This window comes from Acartia tonsa, chromosome 4, assembly GCF_053477335.1.
Source record: "Acartia tonsa isolate MP-2025a chromosome 4, ASM5347733v1, whole genome shotgun sequence".
Lineage (NCBI taxonomy): Eukaryota > Metazoa > Arthropoda > Copepoda > Calanoida > Acartiidae > Acartia > Acartia tonsa.
The window spans coordinates 39,615,961-39,640,752 of NC_137263.1; the positions used below are offsets into that span (position 1 = coordinate 39,615,961).

Below are 24,792 nucleotides of genomic sequence, written 5' to 3' on the forward strand. Positions count from 1 at the left end.
GTATATTTATAATAATACCGCAGAACAAGCTTAGATTATTAAAAACAAAATTAGAAATATAAATGATCTATTTCTGTCAATAAGTGGGTGGAATATTAAGCAAAAAACACTGCATAATCATATGCAATGTCTTGTGCAGTGCATTTAGGGGATCGAGATGCTCTATTAATATTATTTGTAAATGTCGTCTTTTTCAATTTACCAGTTTAAAGTATTTTCTCTCTATATTTTGATCTAAAATTTAAACATCGATTTGACTGATCTTTTTCAAAAAATCTTATGCGTTTCAATAAGTATTTTTATAAGGTTTATTTTTGGATATTTTCATGGTATTTACCTAATTAATTTTGAAAATTTTTGAAATTAAAACAGATTTGAAAGTGAGGAAAATTTGTAATAGCAGGAAATGTCCGTAAGTTTTATAGCCGTTTCCATATCGTCTGCTATTTTCTACAATCTTCCGAAGTAAAGAAGAAAATACAAAAAAAAGTGGTTTTTATCCTAAAAAATGAGAAAGAAAATTGGCTTTACTGTTCCCCAACGCTAAATTAGTTTTTGAATAATGATTAATGAAACAAACAACTTTAATTTTAGTTCAAAAATATTGAAGTATTAGTAAAAACAGCATAGCAATTTTAATGTTAATCAATGTTGCACAAAAATACCTTTTGAGACGATGGTTACACAACATAGGGCCTTTCCTTAAAGTAGTTCCCAAAGGCACTAACAATATTACAGACAACCAATTCTTCGTTTGAAATTTCTACATGTTTATTGTAATGAGTTGCGCCTGTTTTGGACAAAATCATACCAGGAATAAGTGAAATTAATAAATCTAAAATAATATTTGGGGGGGATAAAGGTCGTAAATTCTACTATGTGTTGACCCCCAACGGCAGCTGAAAACCGTATAGGTTACGTGTTTTGGTCGTGTTGATTTCGTTATTGGTATAAGCTAAATTCATACCCCTTATATACTCTTATTATATATTACTAACTTAGTGTATCTGACCAAGGCCGGAGCAGTAGGTGTAACTTATAACGTCATGAGCTATGCTGCAGTTTGGGCCAAGATTGTGGAACACATGTCAACACATCCCCCAACGACGAGTGGATGTGCTACTTACGTTCAGTTACGCTACAATCGCGGGAATAATAAAGTTTACATGATGATTTTTTTTCAGATTTGCAATGAAAGTTTATTTAAAATATCTGTTAAATGGCTAAGAACATTGTCATTTAAGTTGGGAAAATGTCAGGAACATCCAAGTGTATCGTTTGTACTAAGGCGGTACCCTTACAAGATGTACAAAATCATATGAAAAAGTACCATCCATATTTTGGGTCCTCGCAACCTGATGAAACTGATGTAGTTCATTCTGATTCTGAAAATGATGATTATAGTGAACCTGATGTTGACCGCGAGGTGGAAACAAACCATGAAGATGATAAATCAGAAACCAAGGAGTCAGATCTTGAAAGTGACGTGGGGGCCAACGAGGAAACTAATGGCAAAGAAGCCTCATCAATCGACAGAAAATCAGAAATTGACAATTCTGATTTTGGAAATAACGTTGAGGAAACAAATGATAAAACCACCTCATCATCTAACAAGAAATCTGTGAAATTCCAAAATGTTTCTTATAAAGAGGAATGGATAGTGAATGTGTCTCATAAAGGAAAACAATTACCTAAAAGTGATGCTCAAAATGTTACGGTCAAAAATGGTGACCAATCAAAAAAACTTCAAACCAAATTTTGCACAGCAAAACTCCATAATAAGTCCGGAAAATTTCCCTGTGATCTTTGCTCCTTTAAATTTAAATACCGTTCAAATCTAAACAGACACAAAAGAAATGTTCATAAAGTTAACATAGGCAAGAAGCAAGAAGATTCTGAAAATGCGACTGACAAAAATGTCGACCATTCTGCAAGTCTGCCACCTAAATTGTATGGTTGTGAAATTTGCAATGCAAAATTTTCTTCGCAAAATAATTTTATGAGACACAAAAATCTTCATAATGTGTCCAGAAAATATCCTTGTGATCTTTGTTCTTTTAGATTCAAGACAGGTTCAGATTTAAAGAAACACAAAAGAAATGTCCATAAACTTGACGTGACAACGAAGGAAAGTTTGACAACTGAAGTCAAAGAACAAAAGGTACTTATTTTCATAAGCTTTCTTTTGCACGATATGTCCGTTAGTTTTGGGATAAATTTTCCTATCATTTTTAAAATGTATTCTTTTATGATTAGGAACCGCAACAACTATCAGATAGAAATTCGCTTGAGGCTTTATATAAAAGCTAGTAAAAGACTTAGATTTGAATATAAAGGGGGGAGGCGGATGTGCCACTTTTTGAAACGAAAAGTAAAATGTGCATGATCTCAGCCCATAAAAGAGTTACAGCTCTAAAATTCGGCACTGCAGTTGCTTTTGTGGTTAACAATATGGAACTGTTAAGAAACGGCGCCGCCGCCCCCGCCTGAAACCGCCGTTTCCCGCCGATTTTTTTCGCCAAATTAGACAGTTCTCAATATCACATGAACTTTTTTTTCATAAAAATTTCCCTTATATTTTCACGTGACACTTGTAATATTTCAAACATGTCAATATTAAAAAAAAATTGCAAGTGTAAAATCTTTCAAGTGTCAAGTGAAAATATAAGCGAAATTTTTATGAAAAAAAAAGTTTATCTCAGATGATTGAAAATAGTCTAATATGGCGAGAAAAGGCAAAAAAAAATTTCGGCCTCCGCCGTTTCTTCACAGTTCCATATTGTTCTCCACTAAAGCAACTGCTGTGCCGAATTTTAGAGTTGTAACTCTTTTATAGGCTGAGATCATGCACGTTTTACTTTTGGTTTCAAAAAGTGACACATCCGCCTCTCCCCTTTAAAGATTTGATTTCAAATAATGAGTATAGTACGCGTTGTATCTCCTTTACTGCACGACTCAAAATTAATAGGTAGCATTTGTACAGATAAAAAGCAAATTTTTATCATAAAATGCAATATTGTTCCACTTTTTTTTCGATACTTAATACATTGCTCCTTTTCAATTATTACCACTCATTTTTAAAAATCTTCATAATACCAATATTTTAATTTTAGGCAGCTAGTGACAAGGAAAATAAGAAGACTGGAGAATCAGAAAGTAAAAAATTTCGTTGTAAAATTTGCTCTTTATCCTACGAAGTTAGTTCTAGTTTGACACGCCATCAAAAATTGAAACATAAAAATCAGAAATCGTCCTCCTGTAACGAGAGCATATCTAGTTTGTCTGATAATGAATCTTTATCTGTTCGAAAAAATTGCAATGAAAAAGAAAATAATGAAAAGAAAGAACGTTCAAATGAGAAAGAACATGATAGTGATAAAGTTGTCCACTATACCTGTGATATTTGCACCCTGATTTTCTTGTCGGAAGATTTCCTGAAAAGACACAAATCTCGAGCTCATAGCAATAAGATACCAGTTCCAGTGTCATTAGAACCATTGCCACCTGTTGCAAAAACAAATGACATTGTTAACTCGTGCGACATTAATGATTTTGATTACAAAGCTAATCTTTCTCGAAAAAATTTGAGGATTGATGTAAAAAATATTTTTGCTGGCAAAAGTACATCATTCATCGAGTTGATTAAAAAGAAATATTTAACGGAAGAAGACACGAACAATGATGATAGTGATGGGACAGAAACAGATGAAGCACCAACCTCAGAATTTAGTGTATTCAATGCTGTAGATGAGGTACACTTGTTTAGAGTCTTGTTTCACCATGCATTCTCTTGTATAGGATTGAGATACACCCATAGGAAAAAGGAAATATTCTTTTTTAAGAGCTCCAATTTCTGTTATCTGTTGAATAATTCACAGAACAATGTCTTTTTAAAAAGATTCCACCCATTGTCACTTACACCTTGCACACGTATGCCAGCCAGGGATCTATAGAGATAAGACAATGGCCGATAAATAGATGTACAATTACATCCCCAATGATGAAACACAAAATTACTCCTTCTGTAGATAAAAATTTGTGGTTAAAACGTTTGAACGCTCAACTTAATAAACCAACCAATCAAAATTCAGTTAAAGTCCCTAAAGTTATTAAGCTAACGAATAAGAAAACGTTATTGTAAAACTTTGGAAACTAGTGTAATAAACAGCCCATTGTCCCCTCTCTCTTTGTATTGCAGGTGTATAATTTGACATGGATTTTTATAACTGGACATAAATTATTAAATGTATAATTGTCCAAGTTGTATGTATTTATGGCAGTTACTCTAAGTATACCTAACTGTTTTTACCTATTTCTTCTGAAGTTTATACATTTTGACGTAAAAACATCTAGTTGTATTTCTGCTGGTTTTAAAACTGGCAGCGTCACTTCCTTAAGTGTGTTTTTTTATTAATTTAAAAGTTTTGGTTAATTTAACCCATTCAAATCCTAAGGCCTGTAAGAAGGCGTCTTAATCATTCACTTACTGAATCTATTAAAGAACTAGTAAAGGTATTTTTACACCTTCATTTTAGATAACGAATATGGATGATTTTTTTTATGCTTTAGGTCAGGGGGAAAGGGATATTTGGTTTTAATATTTCCGTGTCAACAAACTGACCTTTGTTCAAAATTGTATTAGGTTAATGACAAACATTCTGACCAGTCAAGTGGCGTGGTGACTCTGCGCTCCCAGCAGATGCAGAGTACCAAAGGCGTGGACTTGAAGATGACCAAGGACATGGAGAACAAATTGGCTGAGCTAGGCATCAGCAACAAAATTCCAGCCACAGGTTATATCGATTCGACAAATTGCAAAGAGTTGAAATACACAGTGATTTCACTTCATATTAGCTCTATGTCATTATGAATTCAAATGTCTGTTTAAGAGTTGTACACTGTACAGTCTTTCCTGATATATCCTATGTCTAAAAATAATGAAAATACCTTAGATTTTTTTTGAAAAGGATTAGGGGGATGCAAAAAACGTCATCCAATAAAAACTTTTGATTAAATAATACTTAAAATCTTTGAAAAATCACAAAAATTCCACCTCAACGGGCAATTTTTAGATAAAATAAAGTAAATTATCCGTAGGATAACGCTTTTTGTCTGTTCTCTTTTGTATAAGATTCATTTTTCTCTCTTTTAGATGAGATTTGTGAAGAATACAATGAGCTTATGTCTGACTTGAGAATCCTACACGAGATTCAAAATTCTTTACATCAGTGTAAGTATTAGGCTCCAAGTAAAGACTTTAAATGTCAGCTAGATGATTGGATCGTCTTGACTCAAACTGTATTATACCAGGGAGAAAAGGGACATTGGGCTGTTTATTACACTAGTCCCCAAAGTCTTATAATAGCGTTTTCTTTGGCTTAACACCCATGGGGACTGTTTTTGAATTTTGATTTCATTTACTAATTTTAATCTACAGAAGGGGTAATTTTGTGTATCATCATTTGGGATGCAATTGCACAACAATTTATCGGCCATTGTCTTATACCTTTACATCCCAGATTATTACGGTAGATATTGATTTTAAAAGTAACAAAAGGGTAGACTTTGTTTGTACTTTAAATTCTCGCTAACAACTGAACCGATCGAGTTCTTCATATTAGGAAAGTTTTATTGTACTTTTAGATTTTAGATGAATACCTTTATCCTATTTTTATCTTCCCCCCCCCCCCCCCTTCGAATACAGAGCCGAAAGAATCTAGGGGAAAGGCCGCTAGTGTGATGATAATAAAATAAATAATTTTATTCATATTTGTTTACCTAGGTATGACTGAAATGGCAGCTTTAAATACCGAATACTCATCCATAGTGCCAAATAAATCTTTAGAAATTCCTCAACAATGGGAGGTAAGTTGCTAGGAGGGCAGTTGTCCTCGAATGATAGTAATTTACGTATTATAAACTATTGATGGATAGTAATTTTCTTTTTGAATAAAATGCATATATTTTTCATTAACTTTTAGTACTTTCTCGTCATTTGTATGTTCGTTGGGACATCTAAAACGATGGTCTACAAAAAGTTTTTGTCGGTACGTAACCACAATTTTGCTCTGTTATCACATGTTTACCCCGGGGGAAAATTTGCTTAAATTCGTTTGATTGGGGCAATCATCCCTTTTCACACACCTCCTTGGACATCCTTGTCTAACACTTCTTTTATTTTCACAAAGCATTAGTTTTTATGACAACTAATCATTATCTATTTTCAGACTGAGCCAATAGGAATAAAGTTGTCATGCAAAACATGTGGAAAATCTTTCAACCTTCTTAAGGCTTTGATAAAACATGAAAAATTGCACAATCCATCCCGTAAATATTCCTGTGATCTGTGTGGATATAGATATATAAACAAGAGTCATCTGAAGGAGCACAAAATAAGATATTGTCGTTTTAAGGTAAATGAAAAGGGACTATGTACATACGAGAGCAAGTGATGTCAAGCTTTTTATATTGAATATACTATGTTTCTTTAAAGTACCTACAGAAAAAAAACGAATTAATATCAAGTTTTACCTAGGTCTGTTAAAAAAAAATGTAAAATGAATTAGCACTTTAGATAATCAAACTTTAAGACACAAAAGTAGACTTTTGTGAATTACGTCATATATTTATTAAAAGGGATAGTAATCAATATAATAGTGATTAATGTACTTGTCTTTTATAACATTAAATATTTTTTTGTGATTTAAATTCACGTTGAACATAACAAAACATTTAATAGTATTTCCAAGGTCCTTAACATTACTTGCTCTCGTTCGTGCATAGTCCCATTCAAAAACTAAGAATTTCTTATGTTTAAAATGAGATTTTAACATCGAAGTACAATAGCACTGTGGTCCATTTTTGCAAAATAAGACCTTTAACAATCTAAATTTTTATTGAAAAACAGTACCTAAGCTATTTTAGAAAGGTAGTTTTTGCTACATATAGTTATAACCAACAACTAACTTAATTTTAAAATAACATTAATAAAATAAAATAATTTCAGCTGTTTTGGTGAGATACCTTAGTACTTACTAAGACTGCCCTCTAAAATCAGCTGAAAATAAACAAAATATTTTTTTCTCGTTGTTCGTTAAAGCAGAGTTTCTACAGTAAATAAATAACAGTAAAAATATTTTAATATTAACAAACTTTTATTCTTTGTTTTTTTGTAGGTGACAAAGAATTCAAGAAATAATGATTTGCTGACCAATGATGAAACTTCCAAATCCCCCTCTAAAAATTGTTCTGTTAATCAATCACGCCAATTTGCATGTGATTTGTGTAGTCACACATACAACAATGAAACTGCCTTGATGAGGCACCAGGGATTTCATGATAAAACGCGCAAATACTCATGTGAAAAATGTTCATTTAGATTTATTGCAAATAGTCATCTAAAACGGCATCGACAAAAGTACTGTTCGTATAGGGGTGTATCATCTACACCCACAGAGGCTGATCCACAATCGTCTACACCCACGAAGGCACAATCTTATTTAAAACACTCTCCCCCTGAACCAGAAGAATTCAAACAACAAAGTTATATTCTATCAAGATTGTTTTCTGGGGGTCATATGAATGATGACAAAGCAAAGAATGTGATATGGAAGAATAAGGTAAAATATTGTTTGACGCACAACTACTTTATTATTTTAGTCTGTTCAACCTATAGAGATCAGCTATCAAATTCTCTCATTTTATCACTCTATTGCATCAGAACAATGGCTTCATTGTGCTCCGTGAAAAAAAGCCTTCAGGAAAGGAATCAGAAACTATTGTCTGTTTCAAAATATCTCGTTCCTAGCCTTAGAAATGACCAAAAAACCTTTTAAAGTTGTCCAATTTTCAAACAAAACCTAAAAATGGTGTTTTTTTAGTCATTTCTAAGGCTAGAAACGAGATATTTTGTAACGGACAACAGTTTCTAATTTTACTTCTAAAGGCTTGTTCAGGGAGCACCATGGAGTTATAGTTCTGATTCAATAAATTATAAATTTTCGACTCCTATTCATAAATAGTTATACAATTGTATGTATGTGTGGTAGCCAACGGTTTTTAGTCTTAGGATAAATTTTAAATCATCCAGAGGTGTATTATACCTATAAAAATCAAGTGCAAGTTCCCGCTATGGTCTTATTAAAAATGTCTAAAATCGACCCACCCCATTTCTTATAACTTTTTGAACATATGCCTTAAAAGTGTAAATATTTTTGTTGATACAGAAAAATACTGAAGATCTTGATTTTAATTTATATGCACTTCATGGAACTACCACTTTCAGATATCTGCTATTATATTATGAATGTTAATGTATTAGGTTGACAGCAAAGATTGTGACCAGCCAAGTAGCGAGGTGTCTCTGCGCTCCCAGCAGATGAAAAAACTCATAGGCGTGGACTTGAAGATGACCAAGGATATGGAGAACAAACTGTCTGAGCTAGGCATCGGCCGCAAGATCCCAGCCACAGGTTATTACTTTTTACAAATAGATTGAGCTGAAAAAAAACGATAGCACTACCAAGTCATGGGTGTTAACTTCAGCTTTGTACGTTTCACAATAAATTTTCCTTTTATTAAATCTTTCTTGTAAATAGTTGTACAGAAAAAAAAAAAACAATATCTTTTGTCTCAGTAATATTTCATTGTGACTTATAGTAAAACTGCGTCAATCTTGGCCATCCACTTGACCCCGTATATCAAAAGTAAAGTTTTTGTAATAAAGTTTTTTATGAAGATTAGGTATTTCCTGCATTTTCTTATAAATTGAATTGAAACTTTTACTTGTAATTCAACATTACAACTATAATTTTTATTTTTATTGATTATTTTTAAAATTTTAGATGAGATTTGTTTGGAGTATAATGAGCTTATTGCAGACTTGACCAACTTCCACAAGATGAAAAACTCCTTACACCAATGTAAGAAGTTTTTACTAACTTTGATAATTAATGCATGTTTATTTTTAACCTTTCCACCAATTAAGGTGAAGTTCACTGTAAAATGTTCCTGGTAACGATTATTCATGAATTTAAAAAGTTGCTAGCTGCCAAACGGTTGAACGTACATGTCGTACCAGCACACCGTTTTAAGCGGCATAAGAAGGCCTATAAATGATCAGGAATAGTTAAGATCCAATGATACACAGGGAAAGCTTAATTATAGAGAGAAAAAAAAACGCGTGGGCATAATGTATACGTTCCACCGTTTGGCCGTCAGCAGCCTTTAAAGTTCATAGATCTTTGAAGATAATCGTTACCAGGAACATTTCATCGTGAACTGCATTTTTTTCTTAACATCATTAGTATGATCTACCTACTAAATGTTTGTCTGTCACATTGGTGTAAAAGTGTGGATCTATAAAATTTGTTGTTTTCCATCACATTTTTTTTCCAAAAATTAATGGTATCTCAATTAGTAAGAAAGAATTATTTAGATCTTTTCTTTAATGTAATTGGCTGAGTGGTGCCTGGTTGTCTATAATTTAATTGCGTTTCTTAGCCGTTAGATATTTATCGTATAATTAAACCTTTAAAATTAACTGCCAGTTTCCTTTTTTTTATGCATTTTTAGGCAAATATTTTTCACTTCTTTCACCGATTTAAAGTTTTTTTTTTATATTTTTTTATCTTAGGTAGGTATGAAATAACGTTTTAGAATTAATTTATATTTGTTATTCTAGGTATGAATGAAATTACAGCATTAAATTCGGAATACTCCGCCATTGTTCCAAATAAATCTTTAGAAATTCCTCAACAATTAAAGGTAGTTATATTTTTTGTAATATTACTCCGAGGGGCTATCTTAATCTAACCTCAATAAACCTTTTAATAAGCCGTATTAATCTATTAAATGGAATCCTGCATAGTTGCTATTCCGTTTTGAAGTAAATATTGGGTCATGGAAAGAAAACGAAGCTTTTCTTCTATTTCTAGCCCCTGCGGGGGGCCCTAAACCTGCGGGTCTATAATTAACATTTACCTAATCCAAAATAACCTATCAAGAGCTACTGTGAAATTACGGACGAAACCCGCTACTTCGTTTTCATTCCATGATCCGAAATATTTTATCCTAGAGTACTTTTAGACAATACTTTGCCTTACACTCTTAATTTTTAAACATATTTTGTTTTTTTTCATATGTCCTTATTTAATTCATTAATGAAGTATGGCTTAAGAGGGTAAATTCCATTATAAAATGCTTTATGTGACTTGTGACTAAGCCATATACCACTGAACCACTCACCGAATATTAATTCTATTTCAGGATTTTCAATTATCAATTACTAATCAGAATGATCCTCAAGATGTCAAGAATAATCAAGATGCAACGCAACTCAAGCAATTTACATGTGATACCTGTAGTCTATCTTTTACAAAGAGTGATTCCCTTCTGACGCATAAAAAGATGCACGATCCATCTCGACCAATTCCTTGTAATTTGTGTTCCTATAGGTTTAGGTTTCCTTCAGATCTAAAACGGCATATTAAAAGTTTTCACAATGGAAACATACCTAAAGAGTCACCTACACTAATTTATAATGGAAAGAGAAAACTATCAGAAATATACAATAACACTGATGACTCTATCGAAGAAGAAAATGAGGCATTATTGAAAAATAAGAAAGTAAGAATAGACATATGTAACGTAATGACTAATGAATCAGTAAGAGCGTCGGGCATAGTTACAGTCAATAAAGATACGAAACTGTCAGAAACATACAATGCTACTGAAGATAATGTGGAAGTGGAAGATAAGCCTGAATTTCATGTCAAGAAAGTAAGAGTTGATGTTTGCAATGTACGGAAAGAAAAATTACTGAAAGAGAGGAATCTTGTGAAAAACATTGAGACGAATGATAAGACTAATAAAATCAAGAATGAAGAACATGAAAGAATCACAGAACATGTTGAAAGCAATGACAATATGTTTGTTCTAAATAAAAGACTATCAAGTTATCAGAATAAAAGTGTGGAACATTTATCTACTTCTGAGGCTGCAATGATCAAATTTTTTTCACATGAGAAAGATGATTTAACTACTAACAAAGAAGACAAGACCCCTGAACAAAGATATTTTTGTAGTGATTGCAATTCAAGTTTTTTAACTGAGTATCGGCTATTGGCACACAAAATCTCTAGGCACAATTATACGGCAAAGAATGTCTGTGATGTATGTGGATCCAGTTTTCTAATTCTGAATGATTTAATAAACCACAAATCAATAGTTCACAATTTAAAGAATACTGGTAATAATATGCAAACTAGTGAGAAAGTTTACAATATAAAGAATGTTGTTGTTGGTCATAATATGCAAACTAATGAGAAAATTCATCACAATATAATGGTTACTAGTAGTAATATACAAACCAATGAGAAATTTGGCGGTTATGGACGCAGTGTAATTATCTCAAATAATCACCCATTTAAATGTGAGGAATGCAATAAAGAATTAAAGAGTGAGAATTTATATTACGCGCATAAAAGATTACACGATCCTACTAGAAAGAATCCATGTGATATTTGTGGACTAAGATACATAAAGAAGTCGGATTTGACTAGACACAAGGAAGCTGTTCATAAAGTAAAGATTAATTCTCTGCAAGCTGATAAATCTAATGTATTACAGTTTCCTAACCAACAAAGAAGTAAAGATAGCAATAAATTACCGCCTTCAGAACCGGAGATCATTGAGGTTGAGGAAGAAAACCAAACTATTTCAAGTTCAGAAAGAATAACAAACCATTCTATTTCACCATATGGTGTAACTCAAGCCAATGTTGTAATATTACCGCAAATGTTTCAAGCCTCAGCTCCAGTGGTTCCCCAACAGTCTAATGTTCCTATAGTCCAACCGGCTTACCAGAATATTGTATTTTACCAACAACAGGAGCAAGTACCTCAAGTCCCACAAATTGGAAAATCACCTAGATTGATATTGCCGAAAAATCTGCACATTACAGATGTTAGAAGTGAGTTATTGGAGCAACTCATGGGTGATATGACTCAACAACAAGCAGTGAATCCCACACAAAATATGAATCTACCTCCAAAAGAGACAACACCACAACAGTTGCTGGTAAATAAGCATCAGTCAAATACTCAAGCAACGCCTAGCAATGTTGTTAACAATCAAGCCAATCAAATATTAGATTTGACCGGAACTAATATTAGATACTTTCAGTGTGATCTGTGCAATATGGCATACAGAAACAAAAGTAGTTTGAATAGACACAAAAAGATGCACCACAGGACTGAGGGAGGTGGAACGGCAAATGTAGACAAGGTGGGATTAGTTGATATTTTTTCAAGATTTTTACTGTTTATTTTTCTTATGGATAGCACCACTTCCAAATTCATTCAATGTATTTAATTTGTCTCAATAATAGATAAATTTTATATAAATATTTAAAATCAGACCTGAAGCTGAAATACTTAAAGTGACACAAAAGGGGACTATGCACGAACAAGAGTAAGTGATTTTAGGAACCTTTCCGCTGTGAACTTGAGTTTTTTGGTGAAAAGACTAGTTTTGTGTTTAATATAGTTATATCGACTAAAAAAATTATGGTTTACCATGTTTTTTTTTATAAAAAAAAAATTTATTAGGTATTACCGGAACATTTTTTGGCCCAATGTCATCAAATGTTCTGTTGAATTCAAAAGACAAAATAAAATAACACGGCTAAAAAATCACTAGAAATATACCCTGGAAGATGCTTAAATTTACTTGCTCTTGTTCGTGCATAGTCCCTTTTTTAAATTTTCTTTTTAGTAACTAAAAACTTTGTAGATCCCCAACAATTTAATTGGACTAAATTGTCTAGAAAGTGTACACAATTAGTTCGATAGGGAAAGTTATTTTTTATTTTATTATTAAAATCAAATTTAAAAAGTTGGATATTTTAGGAAAGAGCTGTGCTTGGAGAAATGATATCGTCTTAAATTTAGTTGCTCGTTTTATTATAAATTAGCCACATGGGACTAAATATAAACATAATTTTCCAATGCTAGAAATACCTTTTTAAGTTGGACACACTTTCATAAAAAACAAAATACCTATTGAAACATATAATTCAACTAAACCCAAAATGTAGGTGAATGAGCAGATATCTGAACAAGTGACATCTGCACAGGCTTCAACAACCATGGACATTGAAATTAATATCTGTAGTATTTGTGACACTGCAGTTCCTGGAAGGAGAAACCTTATTGAACATTTCAAATCTGTCCATGGTGCTGATACAAATTTTCTGTTTAAATGTGAAATTTGTTGTATCGTGTTCACCAGTCGAGAAAGCATGATGAAACATTCGCGCGAGGGACATCAAGTTAATAATGTTTACTGTTGTGACATTTGCAATAAAACTTTTCTTTTAATTGATAGCCTAAATCATCACATGTTGGAAGAACATAAAACCACGGCAAAATCTGGCAGCCAACAGGATCATTCCAGCAAATCAATAACCAAGAACAGTTTTCAATGTGACATTTGCTACAAGGAGTTTAAATTAAAACAATCTTTGACAAGACACAAAAAACGCGAGCATTTGAGCAACATGTATGTTGGTTTAACGGACATTGAAACAAACGAAGGTATGGCGGAGGGGGATTATTTTACGGAGTATGTTCCCTGTGAAAGTGAAGACCTGTACTATCAGGGCTATGAAGAGGATAATATTGAAAGTTTTGATCCTCTAGATACTACTAATGTTAGCCAGTTTGTTACAACTGGAAGCAGAGTCAACTTTGATGACTATGAAATATGAAGAAGAAATAATCTATTTTAACGCATAAATAGCATTTGTATTATGTGAAAGAAAATTTAAGGGGAATATGCAGAAATGAGAGCAAGTGAAGTAAAGCACCTTCCATCAATAATGTTTCACACTTTAGGATGAATAACCTGACTTCTGTTAGATATAACTTTAGAAATGGAAAAAATTAAAATGATTTGTTATTGAATGTATCAATCGTTTGGTTGGCGTATATCACAAAAGCTTGTTTTTGTATCTTAGCATTTATTGTTTATATACTCCCAAGTAGGTACATATTAAGAGGTCTGAATATAACTATTTTGCCTTTTCTAAAACGTAGATGATATAACGTACTTTTTGAAGAACATTCCAGAATTAAGCTGCTCTAACACTGAATACATTTCTGGATAGTTCTGTTCTTTCGATTGAAGCATGAAGGATCACTCCATGGTCAGAAATTATGACACTTCTCAAATATAAGTAGATAGAGCTCTTTCAATTTCTGCTGGTATTTTTTACCTTTCAGTCCAGATATCATGCCTACTGCTTTTAGATAATCTATAGTGGCAACTACATTTTCCTTTTTTTCTTCAAAACAAAATTTTTCCGTTCATTTAACTTTACTTAAAGAGAACATAGTATATACTATATATTACACAATTATAAGCATTTTTGCTGAAATTAAGGTGTTTGAAATAACTTGCTCTCGTTCGTGCATATTCCCCTTTAACATTGTTTATAGTAGTAAAAATTTTTATAAGTGAAGCCTTTCTCCAGTTAGGGTCCTTCCGTCTGTAACGGCGGTTAGCTCTTATCGTAAATTTTGGCATGTAAGAATTCTATCAATTGGCAAAATATTTCCTCTAACAGTTAGGTACGACAACGTTGCAACTCTATAATTTTTACCATAAGTCCGAAGGTCATCTCAAAAAATTTTCACTTTCTTTGAAGTCAATTTAGTAATGTTAGAATTGTACTGTCTATTTCAAACTTGGCATCGTGATTACCGTAACTTTTAGGTGCTATATGCAAAGCGTTCCAACTATATAATCGTTACCAAAAGTCAGTATGTCCATTTTGAACGTGCTTATTACCAATTTTTTATTTATCCTACTCTTATTTTAGATCTTCACTTTTATGGATGTTGTCAACCTTGTTACATTATTATTGGAAATTTTTTTACGTTTGTATTGTGAATATTCATTGAAAATCAAATGAACTGCAATTGAGCAGTTTAGGTTAATTTTTAATAATTAGGCCTGGGGCGAAATACTGCCATATTTGCTTATTTTTTATTAGGGTTGGGCCGGATACTTTTTTGGCCGGATACCGGATATCCGGCTGCTTTCAAACGCCGGATATCCGGTAAACGGCCGGATATCCGGCAAATATCCGGTTATCCGGCCAAATTACCGGCTATCCGGCCGGATAACCGGCCAAATTACCAGATACTAAAGTAGCAAAAAAAAATTTTTCAGAAATCTTTTATAAATTTACATAAAGTTAAACTTGTTCAGAAGAAATGTTCTTCTAGCTTCAATAATAAGAAAATTATAGCAATTTAAAATTTTAAAAAGCAGAGATTTTTGGTGTAAAGTATAAAAAATTATAGAGCCGGATATCCGGCCGGATAGTTTCAACATCCGGTATCCGGCCGGATATTGAAAATGGCCGGATATCCGGCCCAACCCTATTTTTTATATCCGTTTTTTTAGCCATCGTGTAAATATTTTTTACTCTATTGAAATGTGTTATTGTAATTTTTTTATACCTACTTTTTACATGTTGCTTATCGTGTATTATAACACATTAATAAATTTATGTTTCAATCTTTTCATTTTGATAAATGGGTAGAAAAAAATCTGCTATAGAGATTTTTTACGTTTAACGCACCACCATAATATTTTTTGGTTGGGTTGTTACAACGCTATAACCTCTTAACCCTTAACGGTCGGGACGGGGGGGGGGGGGAGTATTCAACGCCCCCCCCCCCCCGTTTTTTTCAATCTTATTTTCTGTGTGTGAAAGATGAAGAGCCCAAACTCCGTGACGTTTTAAGTATGGGTAAGACACATAACTGAGAGTTGGAGTTTTTTGAATATCTCCATCCTGGCGGGCACAGGATGCCAGCAAACCTGGCAGGGTCATCCAGGTAAAGAGCAAAAATATCTTTTTGACTTAAACAAAGCATTTTATCTTACCAAAATACTTAAATATCCCCTAGTAATAACTCCTCATATAAAAAACAGGTGTTCAAGTCAATTTCAGGTTCCAGGTAAGATCCGGCATGTCCTGATCCTCCAGATCTCTAGAAATCTATAAAAGGCTCCTGTGGCCGCAATTTTTGACTTAGAGACTTCAAATTTTAAACTTAAGCTTTTCTTACATGTTTACATAACGTATTAAAATTTCATAACGATCGGCCGCCGTTTTACCGCCGACTGCGGCGGCTGGCAGCTGCCAAGTACAGCTGCGACCGCTGAAATTTATATTTTGATATTTCTAATATAAATTTTCTACAAAGATAAACATTTTCTGCAAAACAATTGTTCTTCTAGCTTCAAAAATAAGAAAATTACAGCCGTTTGAAATTTTTAAGTAAAAAAGGACCTAAAAACAAAGGTTGTTAAATAAGAGTGAAGGAAGCGAAAATTGACTTTGACGTACTTAAGGTCGGAAATTCATTATCTAACAGGGGACTTGCACAACAAAATTTAGCCCTCTAGCTCTAATAGGAACTGAGATAATTAATAGGGGATGGGGGGCGTTGAACGCCCCCCCACCCCCGACTGATTAAGCACAGTGCGTATGAAGGTGCTTTGACTTTTGTGTCAGAACCTAAATTGGGACATAGCTCATTTCATTACCCTAGGTTAGGTAACTTCATTTCACTTTTCAATAAAATCTAAAATGCAGCCGTTTTTGAGAAAATTATATTTAAAATTTAAAGTTCAATTTTCACCCACTATGAATCACCGCATAATCATGACAAGAAAAGCAATGATTAATTACTTAAATTTTTGAACAACTTTGCTTTTATAAAGTTTGTCATAAAACCTCTCTATATATGATTTCTGTGACCTTAGCAAAGCAACTGATAAAAATGGCCATGAATCAACTCACTTCAGGAGTGGTTATATGAAGAACTTATAAGCAAACTTGTTGAAAATAATAAATAAATAATCTTTGCTTTTCTTGTCATGGTTATGCGTTGACTCCTAGTGGGTGAAAATTGAACTTGAAATTTTCAAATCTAATTTTCTCAAAAACGGCTGCATTTTAGATTTTATTGAAAAGTGAAATGAAGTTACCTAACCTAGGGTAATGAAATGCACTATGTCCCAATTTAGGTTCTAACACTAAAGTCAAAGCACCTTCGAACGAACTGTGTAAGGTGCGGCAAAGGGCCCGACTGTTAAGGGTTAAATAACCAAAAAGAGATGACCTCCGAATTAGTTGCCGAATGTGTACGCAGTTTCCTGAGTGTTTCCTCATCCTAGCTCAATATTTACTACTAGCTAAAAATCTTCAAACTTCCCTCAAAAAATCTAAATTTGAATGTATAAACGATTTATACATTATAAATTTGAATTTTTCAAATTTTGATATTTTTTTTAAAGTTTGAAGCTTTTTTAGCTAGTAGTAAATATTGAGCTAGGATGGGGAAACACTCAGGAAACTGCGTACATATTCGGCAACTAATTCGGAGGTCATCCAAAAAGAATTTGCTACTTCGTTGCATAGTTTAATGTACCTTTTTCTAAAAATTCAGGTAAAATTTTCGCGTTTCGCTCCAAAAATATGTATTTTAACACTCCCCCCCCCCCCCAAAAAAAAAAAAAACAAATAGGATTTTTACCTCTCTCCTCTAGATGAAAAGCTTGAACGTTCCTATTGTAATACAGAGCCCCGCCAAAATCGGGGTGAACCAACTTTCCACCAATGAGAGCACAGCATTTTATGAAATGCCGCGTTGTGATTGGCTGAAATTCGGCGCACCCTGATTTGGCGCACCATTGAAATGATTTAAAGATCCAGCTCTGTTTGTCTGTGTGTTTGTATGTTTGTACCGAAGGATCTCGCTAACCACTGAACCGATCGGGTTCTCCTTAAAAGGGTAGTTTCTCAAAGGTCCCGGGAAGGTTTATAACTTTTTTGGGAGGGTACCACCACCCTCCCAAGAGCAATCGCCCCTAGAAAAAAATTAGCCCCCCCCCCCAAAAAAAAAAAAGATTTATTTTTTAAACTTTTAAAAAGCCTTGGATGTGTTAGTTAATTTTGCTCCTTAGTGATGGGAATGTTGTCAAAAAGTTTCAGCCTTCCATCTGTCATAGGAGCCGAGAAAATCACGTTTCCCCCACTTGTCTCTATCAGACCGACGGACAATTTGAATTATAAATATAGAGTAGTTTCGCCACTAACAAAAGTGGTACCAAAAATTAAATTATACCTAACAACTTTAGGAATCAACATTCAAAGACAATTATAACATGTCTAAATTAACTATCAGAGCTATCCGATACGGACGGACAGACCAAAGTTGCTAGGAAAGTTTCGCTTTAAAGGCATGAAGGCACGTACACGAATATACTAAACTATATCTGACACTAAATAGTCTCGCTGTAAAGACAATATGGGGCATAAATTTAAAGGCTTGACAAAAATGACTCCATTTGAATATAAAGAAGGCCTGATGGGGGCAAGGATTGGAAGTTTGTTGGTTGGAGGGGGGAGTAGTAAAGCTGTATTATGTCTCTAGATTATATTTGGTATTAAGATGAATATCTCAGATATTGTTACAATAATAATATGAGATAAGCTCGGAGAAGGTCAAATAAACATTCTTGTATGCTCAATTATTATGCTTAATATCAGTGTAGATTTAGGTTTTGGTGTTCCATAATTATACAAATAGTAACACAGTGTAGTGTAGGAACAATTTGACCACATTTGGTTATAAAGTGTACAAATTTTTGTACAAAAGGGCAGCTTTGTTTTAATTTTCATCCATGTTACAAATAAAAATTAAAAATGGATTTATTATTACTTGGATCTTACACCAGACTATCCTATACTCTAATTAAATGAAACTTATAGCTGGATAAAATAACGATCGCCCCCTTCACTCCATCTCCTCCTACTGGATGAACGAACTGGCCATTAAATGATGTTCATGTTAGCAACCTAATCTGACGATTATTTATCCCTGTCATTATATCCACGTACATTATATATCCATTATATTAGAGCGATGTCTGTCTGAATTTCTTTGAATATAACTTTGCTTGGGAAAATTCTTCCAAAATTTTGTCGATGTCATTTCAAGTTTACTAAAAAAGAAAAAATCTTCGTAAGTTCGTCTGCAAGCAATTATTTGTAGGTTGGACGGATTTTTATGTCTGATTGGCCATCTAAAGCAATAAATCCATTTAATTCTTTGGTCTACATGATTTAATTACGTAAAAAAACCATAACTATAAAAAATCATTGCTGAAAAAACCGACATAAGATCTAACTCTTTAATTCAAGTACATTTGTTATCAAAATTGTAATCAGATTTAAATGTTTAAACAATGTAAAATTATTATGTAAGATCTTGATTTTGTAACTTCTGCTGTTATATTTATCATTTATAATGAAAAACAAGTTTATTGCTATGTTAAGTAGCATGTTAAATTATTTTCCAGTCATATGTATGAAATAGGGAAGATAGTGGTTGATATTTCATGAGTGGGGGGGGGGGGCAATAGCAAGGACCACTTTTATAACCTTTGAAGTTCTGATTGTGATGTAAGCCATAGGCGTGTGTGTATACTATAGTATAGAATAGCACGTCGCGCTCTTAACTTAGGAAATTTATGGAAGGGAGGGGATATTAGACTTTAATTTATGATGGTATCAAGTTTTTTTTTAACACGTTCTCTTATTCGTTGATTTATAAACTCTGGTGATTTTTATTAAATATGTTGAATGGTGTGTGCTAACTAGCAGTGTACGAACTTTTCCACTAACATTTATAATCTGCATACCTATAGGTTTATCATAAGTAGAGGTGAAAAATAGTTTATCATCCATTGTATTATCCCTTAAAATTCGCAAATAGCACAGAAATTTTTTAACCAGAGTTTGTCCGACATAAAAATGGGAAAGGGGTTGTTTATTTGATTACTAGTGGCTTCGCCCCTAGCCTCTGGGGGCTTAGCCCTATGAAGTAATGTGAAGTCAACCCTCCTAAATAGAAATATTCAAAAAAAGTTATTCTTTGTTTAATTACTCTGTGGTAAAATTAAACCCAGGTTGTTCACTGTATGCACAAAAATTTCAATTCGTAAAAATTAAACCCAGGTTGTTTGCAGTACACACAAAAATTTTAATTCCTAAAAACTAAACTCAGGTTACACAAAAATTAAAATTTGTAATTATTTTTTTTTTGGAGGGGGGGGGGCGGGGATTCATGGGGGCTTCCCCCCATGGTGCAGTGGGGTTCTCTGACCCCAATTACTGGTTTTTGTTTACAAAAATAAATAAAAAAATTTAAAATTTTGGAAGTGGGAATTTATTTTTTATTTTTGGGGGGGTTGGGGTGTCCCCCTTCCCCCCCAAGAAAATAGCTTAAAACCACCAGAGGACCAGTAGGTATATTCCCTGAAGAATAGAGCCCAATCGGTTCAGCAGTTACTGAGATTTTACAAAAAATGTAAATATTTTTTTGGGGGGTGGTTTTATTTTAGTTTTTGGGGGTGTTTGTGGTGTCCAATCACCCCCGGGAAAATAGCTTAAAACCATCACAGGACCAGTCAGTATATTCCCTGAAGAGTAGAGCCCAATCGGTTCAGCGGTTACTGAGATCTTAAGCTTCAGACGGATAGACAGACATCAAGCTACTTTGTATTATAGATATGTTAATCATTTTATGTTTATCTTAAAAGAATATGAAAAAATTGTTTTGTGGTCAAAGTGATTCCTCTGATAGTTTAGAAAACCTCTATAACCAAAATGAGTGACTGAAAGTAAACAAATTTTACTTTTCCAAAAAAAAAGTATCATCAGTTATATGTAATTTTGTCAAGTTGAAATATCAATAAATGTGCAACCTCATTGTTAAAAAGATCTCTGTTTTGGTTAGTTCAATGGCTAAGCTGCAGCAATGGATATAAAATATGAGGATATTGTAAGAAATTCTAGCATACCCTGAAATATACCATAATTAAATGTTTCTCTCAGCTATTGTAACGTTACCCCTCTCGCGCCTTTGACTTTACCATAGAGGAACGTTTTGACACATGTTGACTACTAAAATGACTACAAAATTCCCCTGTCACAATATCCACATATTTTAAATCCATTGCTGTAGTACTGTTTAACATGCGCACAGACGCACACAAACCCACGCACATATGGCTCTCGGGTACCACCACGGATGGAGAGGACAATAGCAGTTTAATAATTATACAACCCCTTTTTCATCCCAATATTTTCCAACTATAAAAGACACAATAATTTTTTTTGAGGGGGGAAAAGATTGATTTTTTTTGTCAATTGTCTTATCTCAAAATCCCTGGATTGAGAGTCCTTACGGTGGCAAGAGAACTAGAGCAATTCTGAGAGAGAGAGAGAAAAGGAGAGAGGACCTACCAAAAAAGGGAATGGTAAAGAAAAAAAAAGAGACACAGAAATAGTTGAGAAACAAAAGGAGAGAATAAAGTAGGACAATAACGGTCAAAGATGATTGAAATAAATAAATTAAAAATACATTTTTTCAGAATTTTTGTCAATAAATTTTAATTGCTTCTTCTTTAATAATAAAAAGTAGCTATTTTATAAAGTGAAGTAAAACATCTTTTGCTAAAGGTTTTAAAAGGAAGAAATTACTGAAGTAGAGCACTAAAAAGATACCTAAACCCCAAATTTAAATGGCTCAATCGAATAATCCAATAGTCAGATAACAAGTTTGTCAAAAAGTTGAAATTAAAATATAAAATTAAAAAATGTCTGTCAGTCCTGATTATACGTAAGATCTAGTTAACCGCGCTAGATTGATTAGGTTAAAGGGAGGGGGCGGTTGTGACACTTTTTGAAATCAAAACTACGGGAATTCAACTTAAAAAAGAGTTACAGCACTGAAATTTGAAATGACGGTCGCTTCAAAGAGGTACAATGTGGAACTGAGAAGAAAAGTTAGTGAAACAGTCGCTACCGCCGTTTCCCGCCAAAAAACAATTGGGCGATATCGGCGGTGCGCCGTCGTTTCTTCACAGTTCCACATTGTAACTCTTTAAAGCAAAAAGATTGATAGATGTATATATAGTAAAAAAACAAGAATATATAAAAGTAAAACATGGGCAAAGATGACAACTTCAAGTAGCGAAGCACAAAAAATATATTGACTAACGGAGAGTGAAGATTTTCCCTAATAATAAAAAGAGAGGGAAAAAATTATAAATATATAGAAAATCACGAAACCTTTAAATATGATATTACATATCTTTTGTAGCATGACCGACATAAAGACGAACCAAGTACATTGTAAACTGAATGCCTATTAATACAGGGTAAATTTCAGCAGTCTATCTGACAAATTTATGTTTCTGTTATTTACTGACGACGAAGTAACCCTTAGAATTATAGAGTAGCTTTGCTACTAAAAAGGTAGAAGAAAGAAAAATGAGAAATAGTAAAAAAAAAGAGAAAGAAAGACCTTTGCATGCATTGAAAATAATTGTAAAAAATTCTGCAAAAAAAATTGGACTCACAAGGAATTGCAATTTGAATATAAAAACAGAGGTGGTTAAATTTAAATTTATCAACCCTATATTTTCCAGGGCTCGGCAGTCGCATGTAAGCCTGAGGGAAATCAACCTTTTACAATTTTAAAAATTAGCTGGAAGTCTAAGTCTTATACAAGTTTGGCAATCCCAACCAAATGGTATCCAAACGGGTTCAAATTTGAGGCTTAGCTGCGGCTGCCGAGCCCTGATATTTTCTGTGCAAAACTTTTCTGCTTTAAGCATATGTCCGTCTGTTTATCTACTAATCTACCAACGTGATCTCGGTTCTCAAATCGATTACAGATATCAGCTTGACCATATTATTATTCATATTCTATTTCATATAGTTAATACCAATGAAGATATAGCGGTTGCGCCCCTAGTATAATTAGATACAAATATTTTCATGAATGCGACTGAAAAGGTAAATGCGGCCAAATAAAGTATATAAAAATGTTATTCTTTAGATTCACTTTTATGCATTTTATCATCCTTGTTATATATGATACTTATATTCAGTTTTAACATATTTATATGTTCTTATCTACAAAATATCTCTAAATTTTGGCTAAAAATAAAATTTTTCTCAAAGAGTAATTTTCAAGAATTTCATACAATTATGCCATGAATTACATTTTGTTTGAAATATTCTTAAATATGGAGAATCTTTACTAGAAATTTGAGATGTTTATTCAAAAAATTATTGGTTGAAAGTTAGGACACGAATTGTTTGAACCAAACAATAAAGCCTTTTAAAAGTACCTTAAGTTTTAAGCCACCGAATAAGAGAGCGTGATCATAAAACTTTGGATATAATTATGATTTACTGTGCAATTTTCCCTACTTCCCTAATTGCTTGCTATTTATAGCGTTACAGACGGACAGACAAAGAAAGTAATAGACTAGACGTTCATTTGTAATATTTCTTCACAAAAACAACAGCCTTCTGTCTTATCAAGCAGAAGTGTAAATTTAACTAGCTGAAATTTTCAAGGATACTTCGTAATAGTCCATATATTTTTTTTTTTATAATATTCGTCATACGAGTAATTAACCCTTACAGATCGGGCCTCTATTCCCACCTTAATAGATCGGGGGGGGGGGGGTCAATATTGACCCCCCCTCTATCTCGGCTCCTGTTACAGTTAGAGACATACAATTTTTTTCTGGTGGTTCATGTGTATTTTTAGAGAAAATTACTTTTTCTAGTCATAGCGGTCAGACCGCTCCTTAGCCGCTTTTTAGCGGCCAGCCGCTAAATATTAAAACAGCTGTAGAGCGGCAAATTTTCCAGCTAGGATGACCAAATTTTAGGACGAACTTTTATTTTTAATAACAAAAAAATTACTTTTCAGATCATCGCCGAAAAACGGCAAATAACGGAAACCGCCATTTTCGGCGGTTACGGCGGTAAAACGGCGGTTGGCGGCGCCAATTAATATTTTTATCTGTTTACTGTTGCTCAAGGATTTACCAAAAAAAATTTTAGGCCTCTAGCTGTAATAGAAACCACGATATTCATGATATATGTCTGTAGTAAAAGCCGGACAAAAATCGGTCATATAGTCGGTCAGGGAGCGGTCAAACGGTCATAACACCACTTTTCTCAGAAGGTCATTGATATCTAAGTATTCACCAAAAAAATTTTAGGTTTCTACCTTATAAACAAAAGTCATAATGTAGAAATTAAGATTTATTTAGAATTTTTTCTAAATTTGGTTCCACCTAACCGACTTTGACCGGACGCCACGACCGACACAGACCAGATATCCTTATAAGATCAACTCTTGCCGACGTATAATTACTTAACTTAAAAAGTCATGAAGTCACAACTCTCTATCTCACCTACAAAAAAAATGACATTGAAAAAACAGATGGGGGGGGTCAATATGACCCCCCCCCCGATCTGTAAGGGTTAAATAAAATAAATCAACAACCCTCCCCCATCCCCCAAATAAAAAAAATCAAATACTAATTTGGTTTAAAGGGAATATTATCAATTGTATAATATAAGTATTTCAACGAAACCACAAAGAGACATCGTATTTATGAAATTTCTCTGTATAAAATTTGTTGTGACTATTCCCAGGACTATCAGGAGAACGTTGGCCCAAAACAAGCGCAACTCATTATCATGTACAGTTAGAACTTCCAGATCAAGATCGTGTAATCAAAGAGTTGATTGTCTGTTGGGTGTCAACTTAATAATGCTATGTGCGATTGAGCGTGTTACACTGCAACTACTCTGTATCTATTTATCATTGAATC

General features: G+C 33.3%; 2 protein-coding genes across 2 annotated transcripts in view; one reads left to right on the forward strand and one right to left on the reverse strand.

Moving 5' to 3' along the window:
- Window positions 1-24,792, reverse strand: part of Sec5 (exocyst complex component secretory 5) — a 305,887-nt gene that overhangs the window by 51,317 nt on the left and 229,778 nt on the right. The window lies entirely within an intron of this gene.
- Window positions 1,159-13,829, forward strand: LOC145317115 (uncharacterized). Its single transcript, XM_080158017.1, has 12 exons — window positions 1,159-2,161; window positions 3,114-3,752; window positions 4,643-4,793; window positions 5,153-5,230; window positions 5,783-5,865; window positions 6,228-6,413; window positions 7,176-7,619; window positions 8,321-8,471; window positions 8,844-8,921; window positions 9,683-9,765; window positions 10,267-12,285; window positions 13,097-13,829. The coding sequence occupies exons 1-12, from the start codon at window positions 1,253-1,255 to the stop codon at window positions 13,766-13,768; spliced, it is 5,493 nt and encodes a 1,830-aa protein (XP_080014143.1). The 5' UTR covers window positions 1,159-1,252; the 3' UTR covers window positions 13,769-13,829.

Excerpts from the sequence above, each read along its gene's own strand:
- LOC145317115 (XM_080158017.1), top strand. The coding sequence starts at position 1,253 with ATGTCAGGAACATCCAAGTGTATCGTTTGTACTAAGGCGGTACCCTTA. Across the intron at positions 5,231-5,782 it reads TCAAAATTCTTTACATCAGT|GTATGACTGAAATGGCAGCT; the intron begins GTAAGTATTAGG and ends TTGTTTACCTAG. Across the intron at positions 5,866-6,227 it reads AAATTCCTCAACAATGGGAG|ACTGAGCCAATAGGAATAAA; the intron begins GTAAGTTGCTAG and ends ATCTATTTTCAG.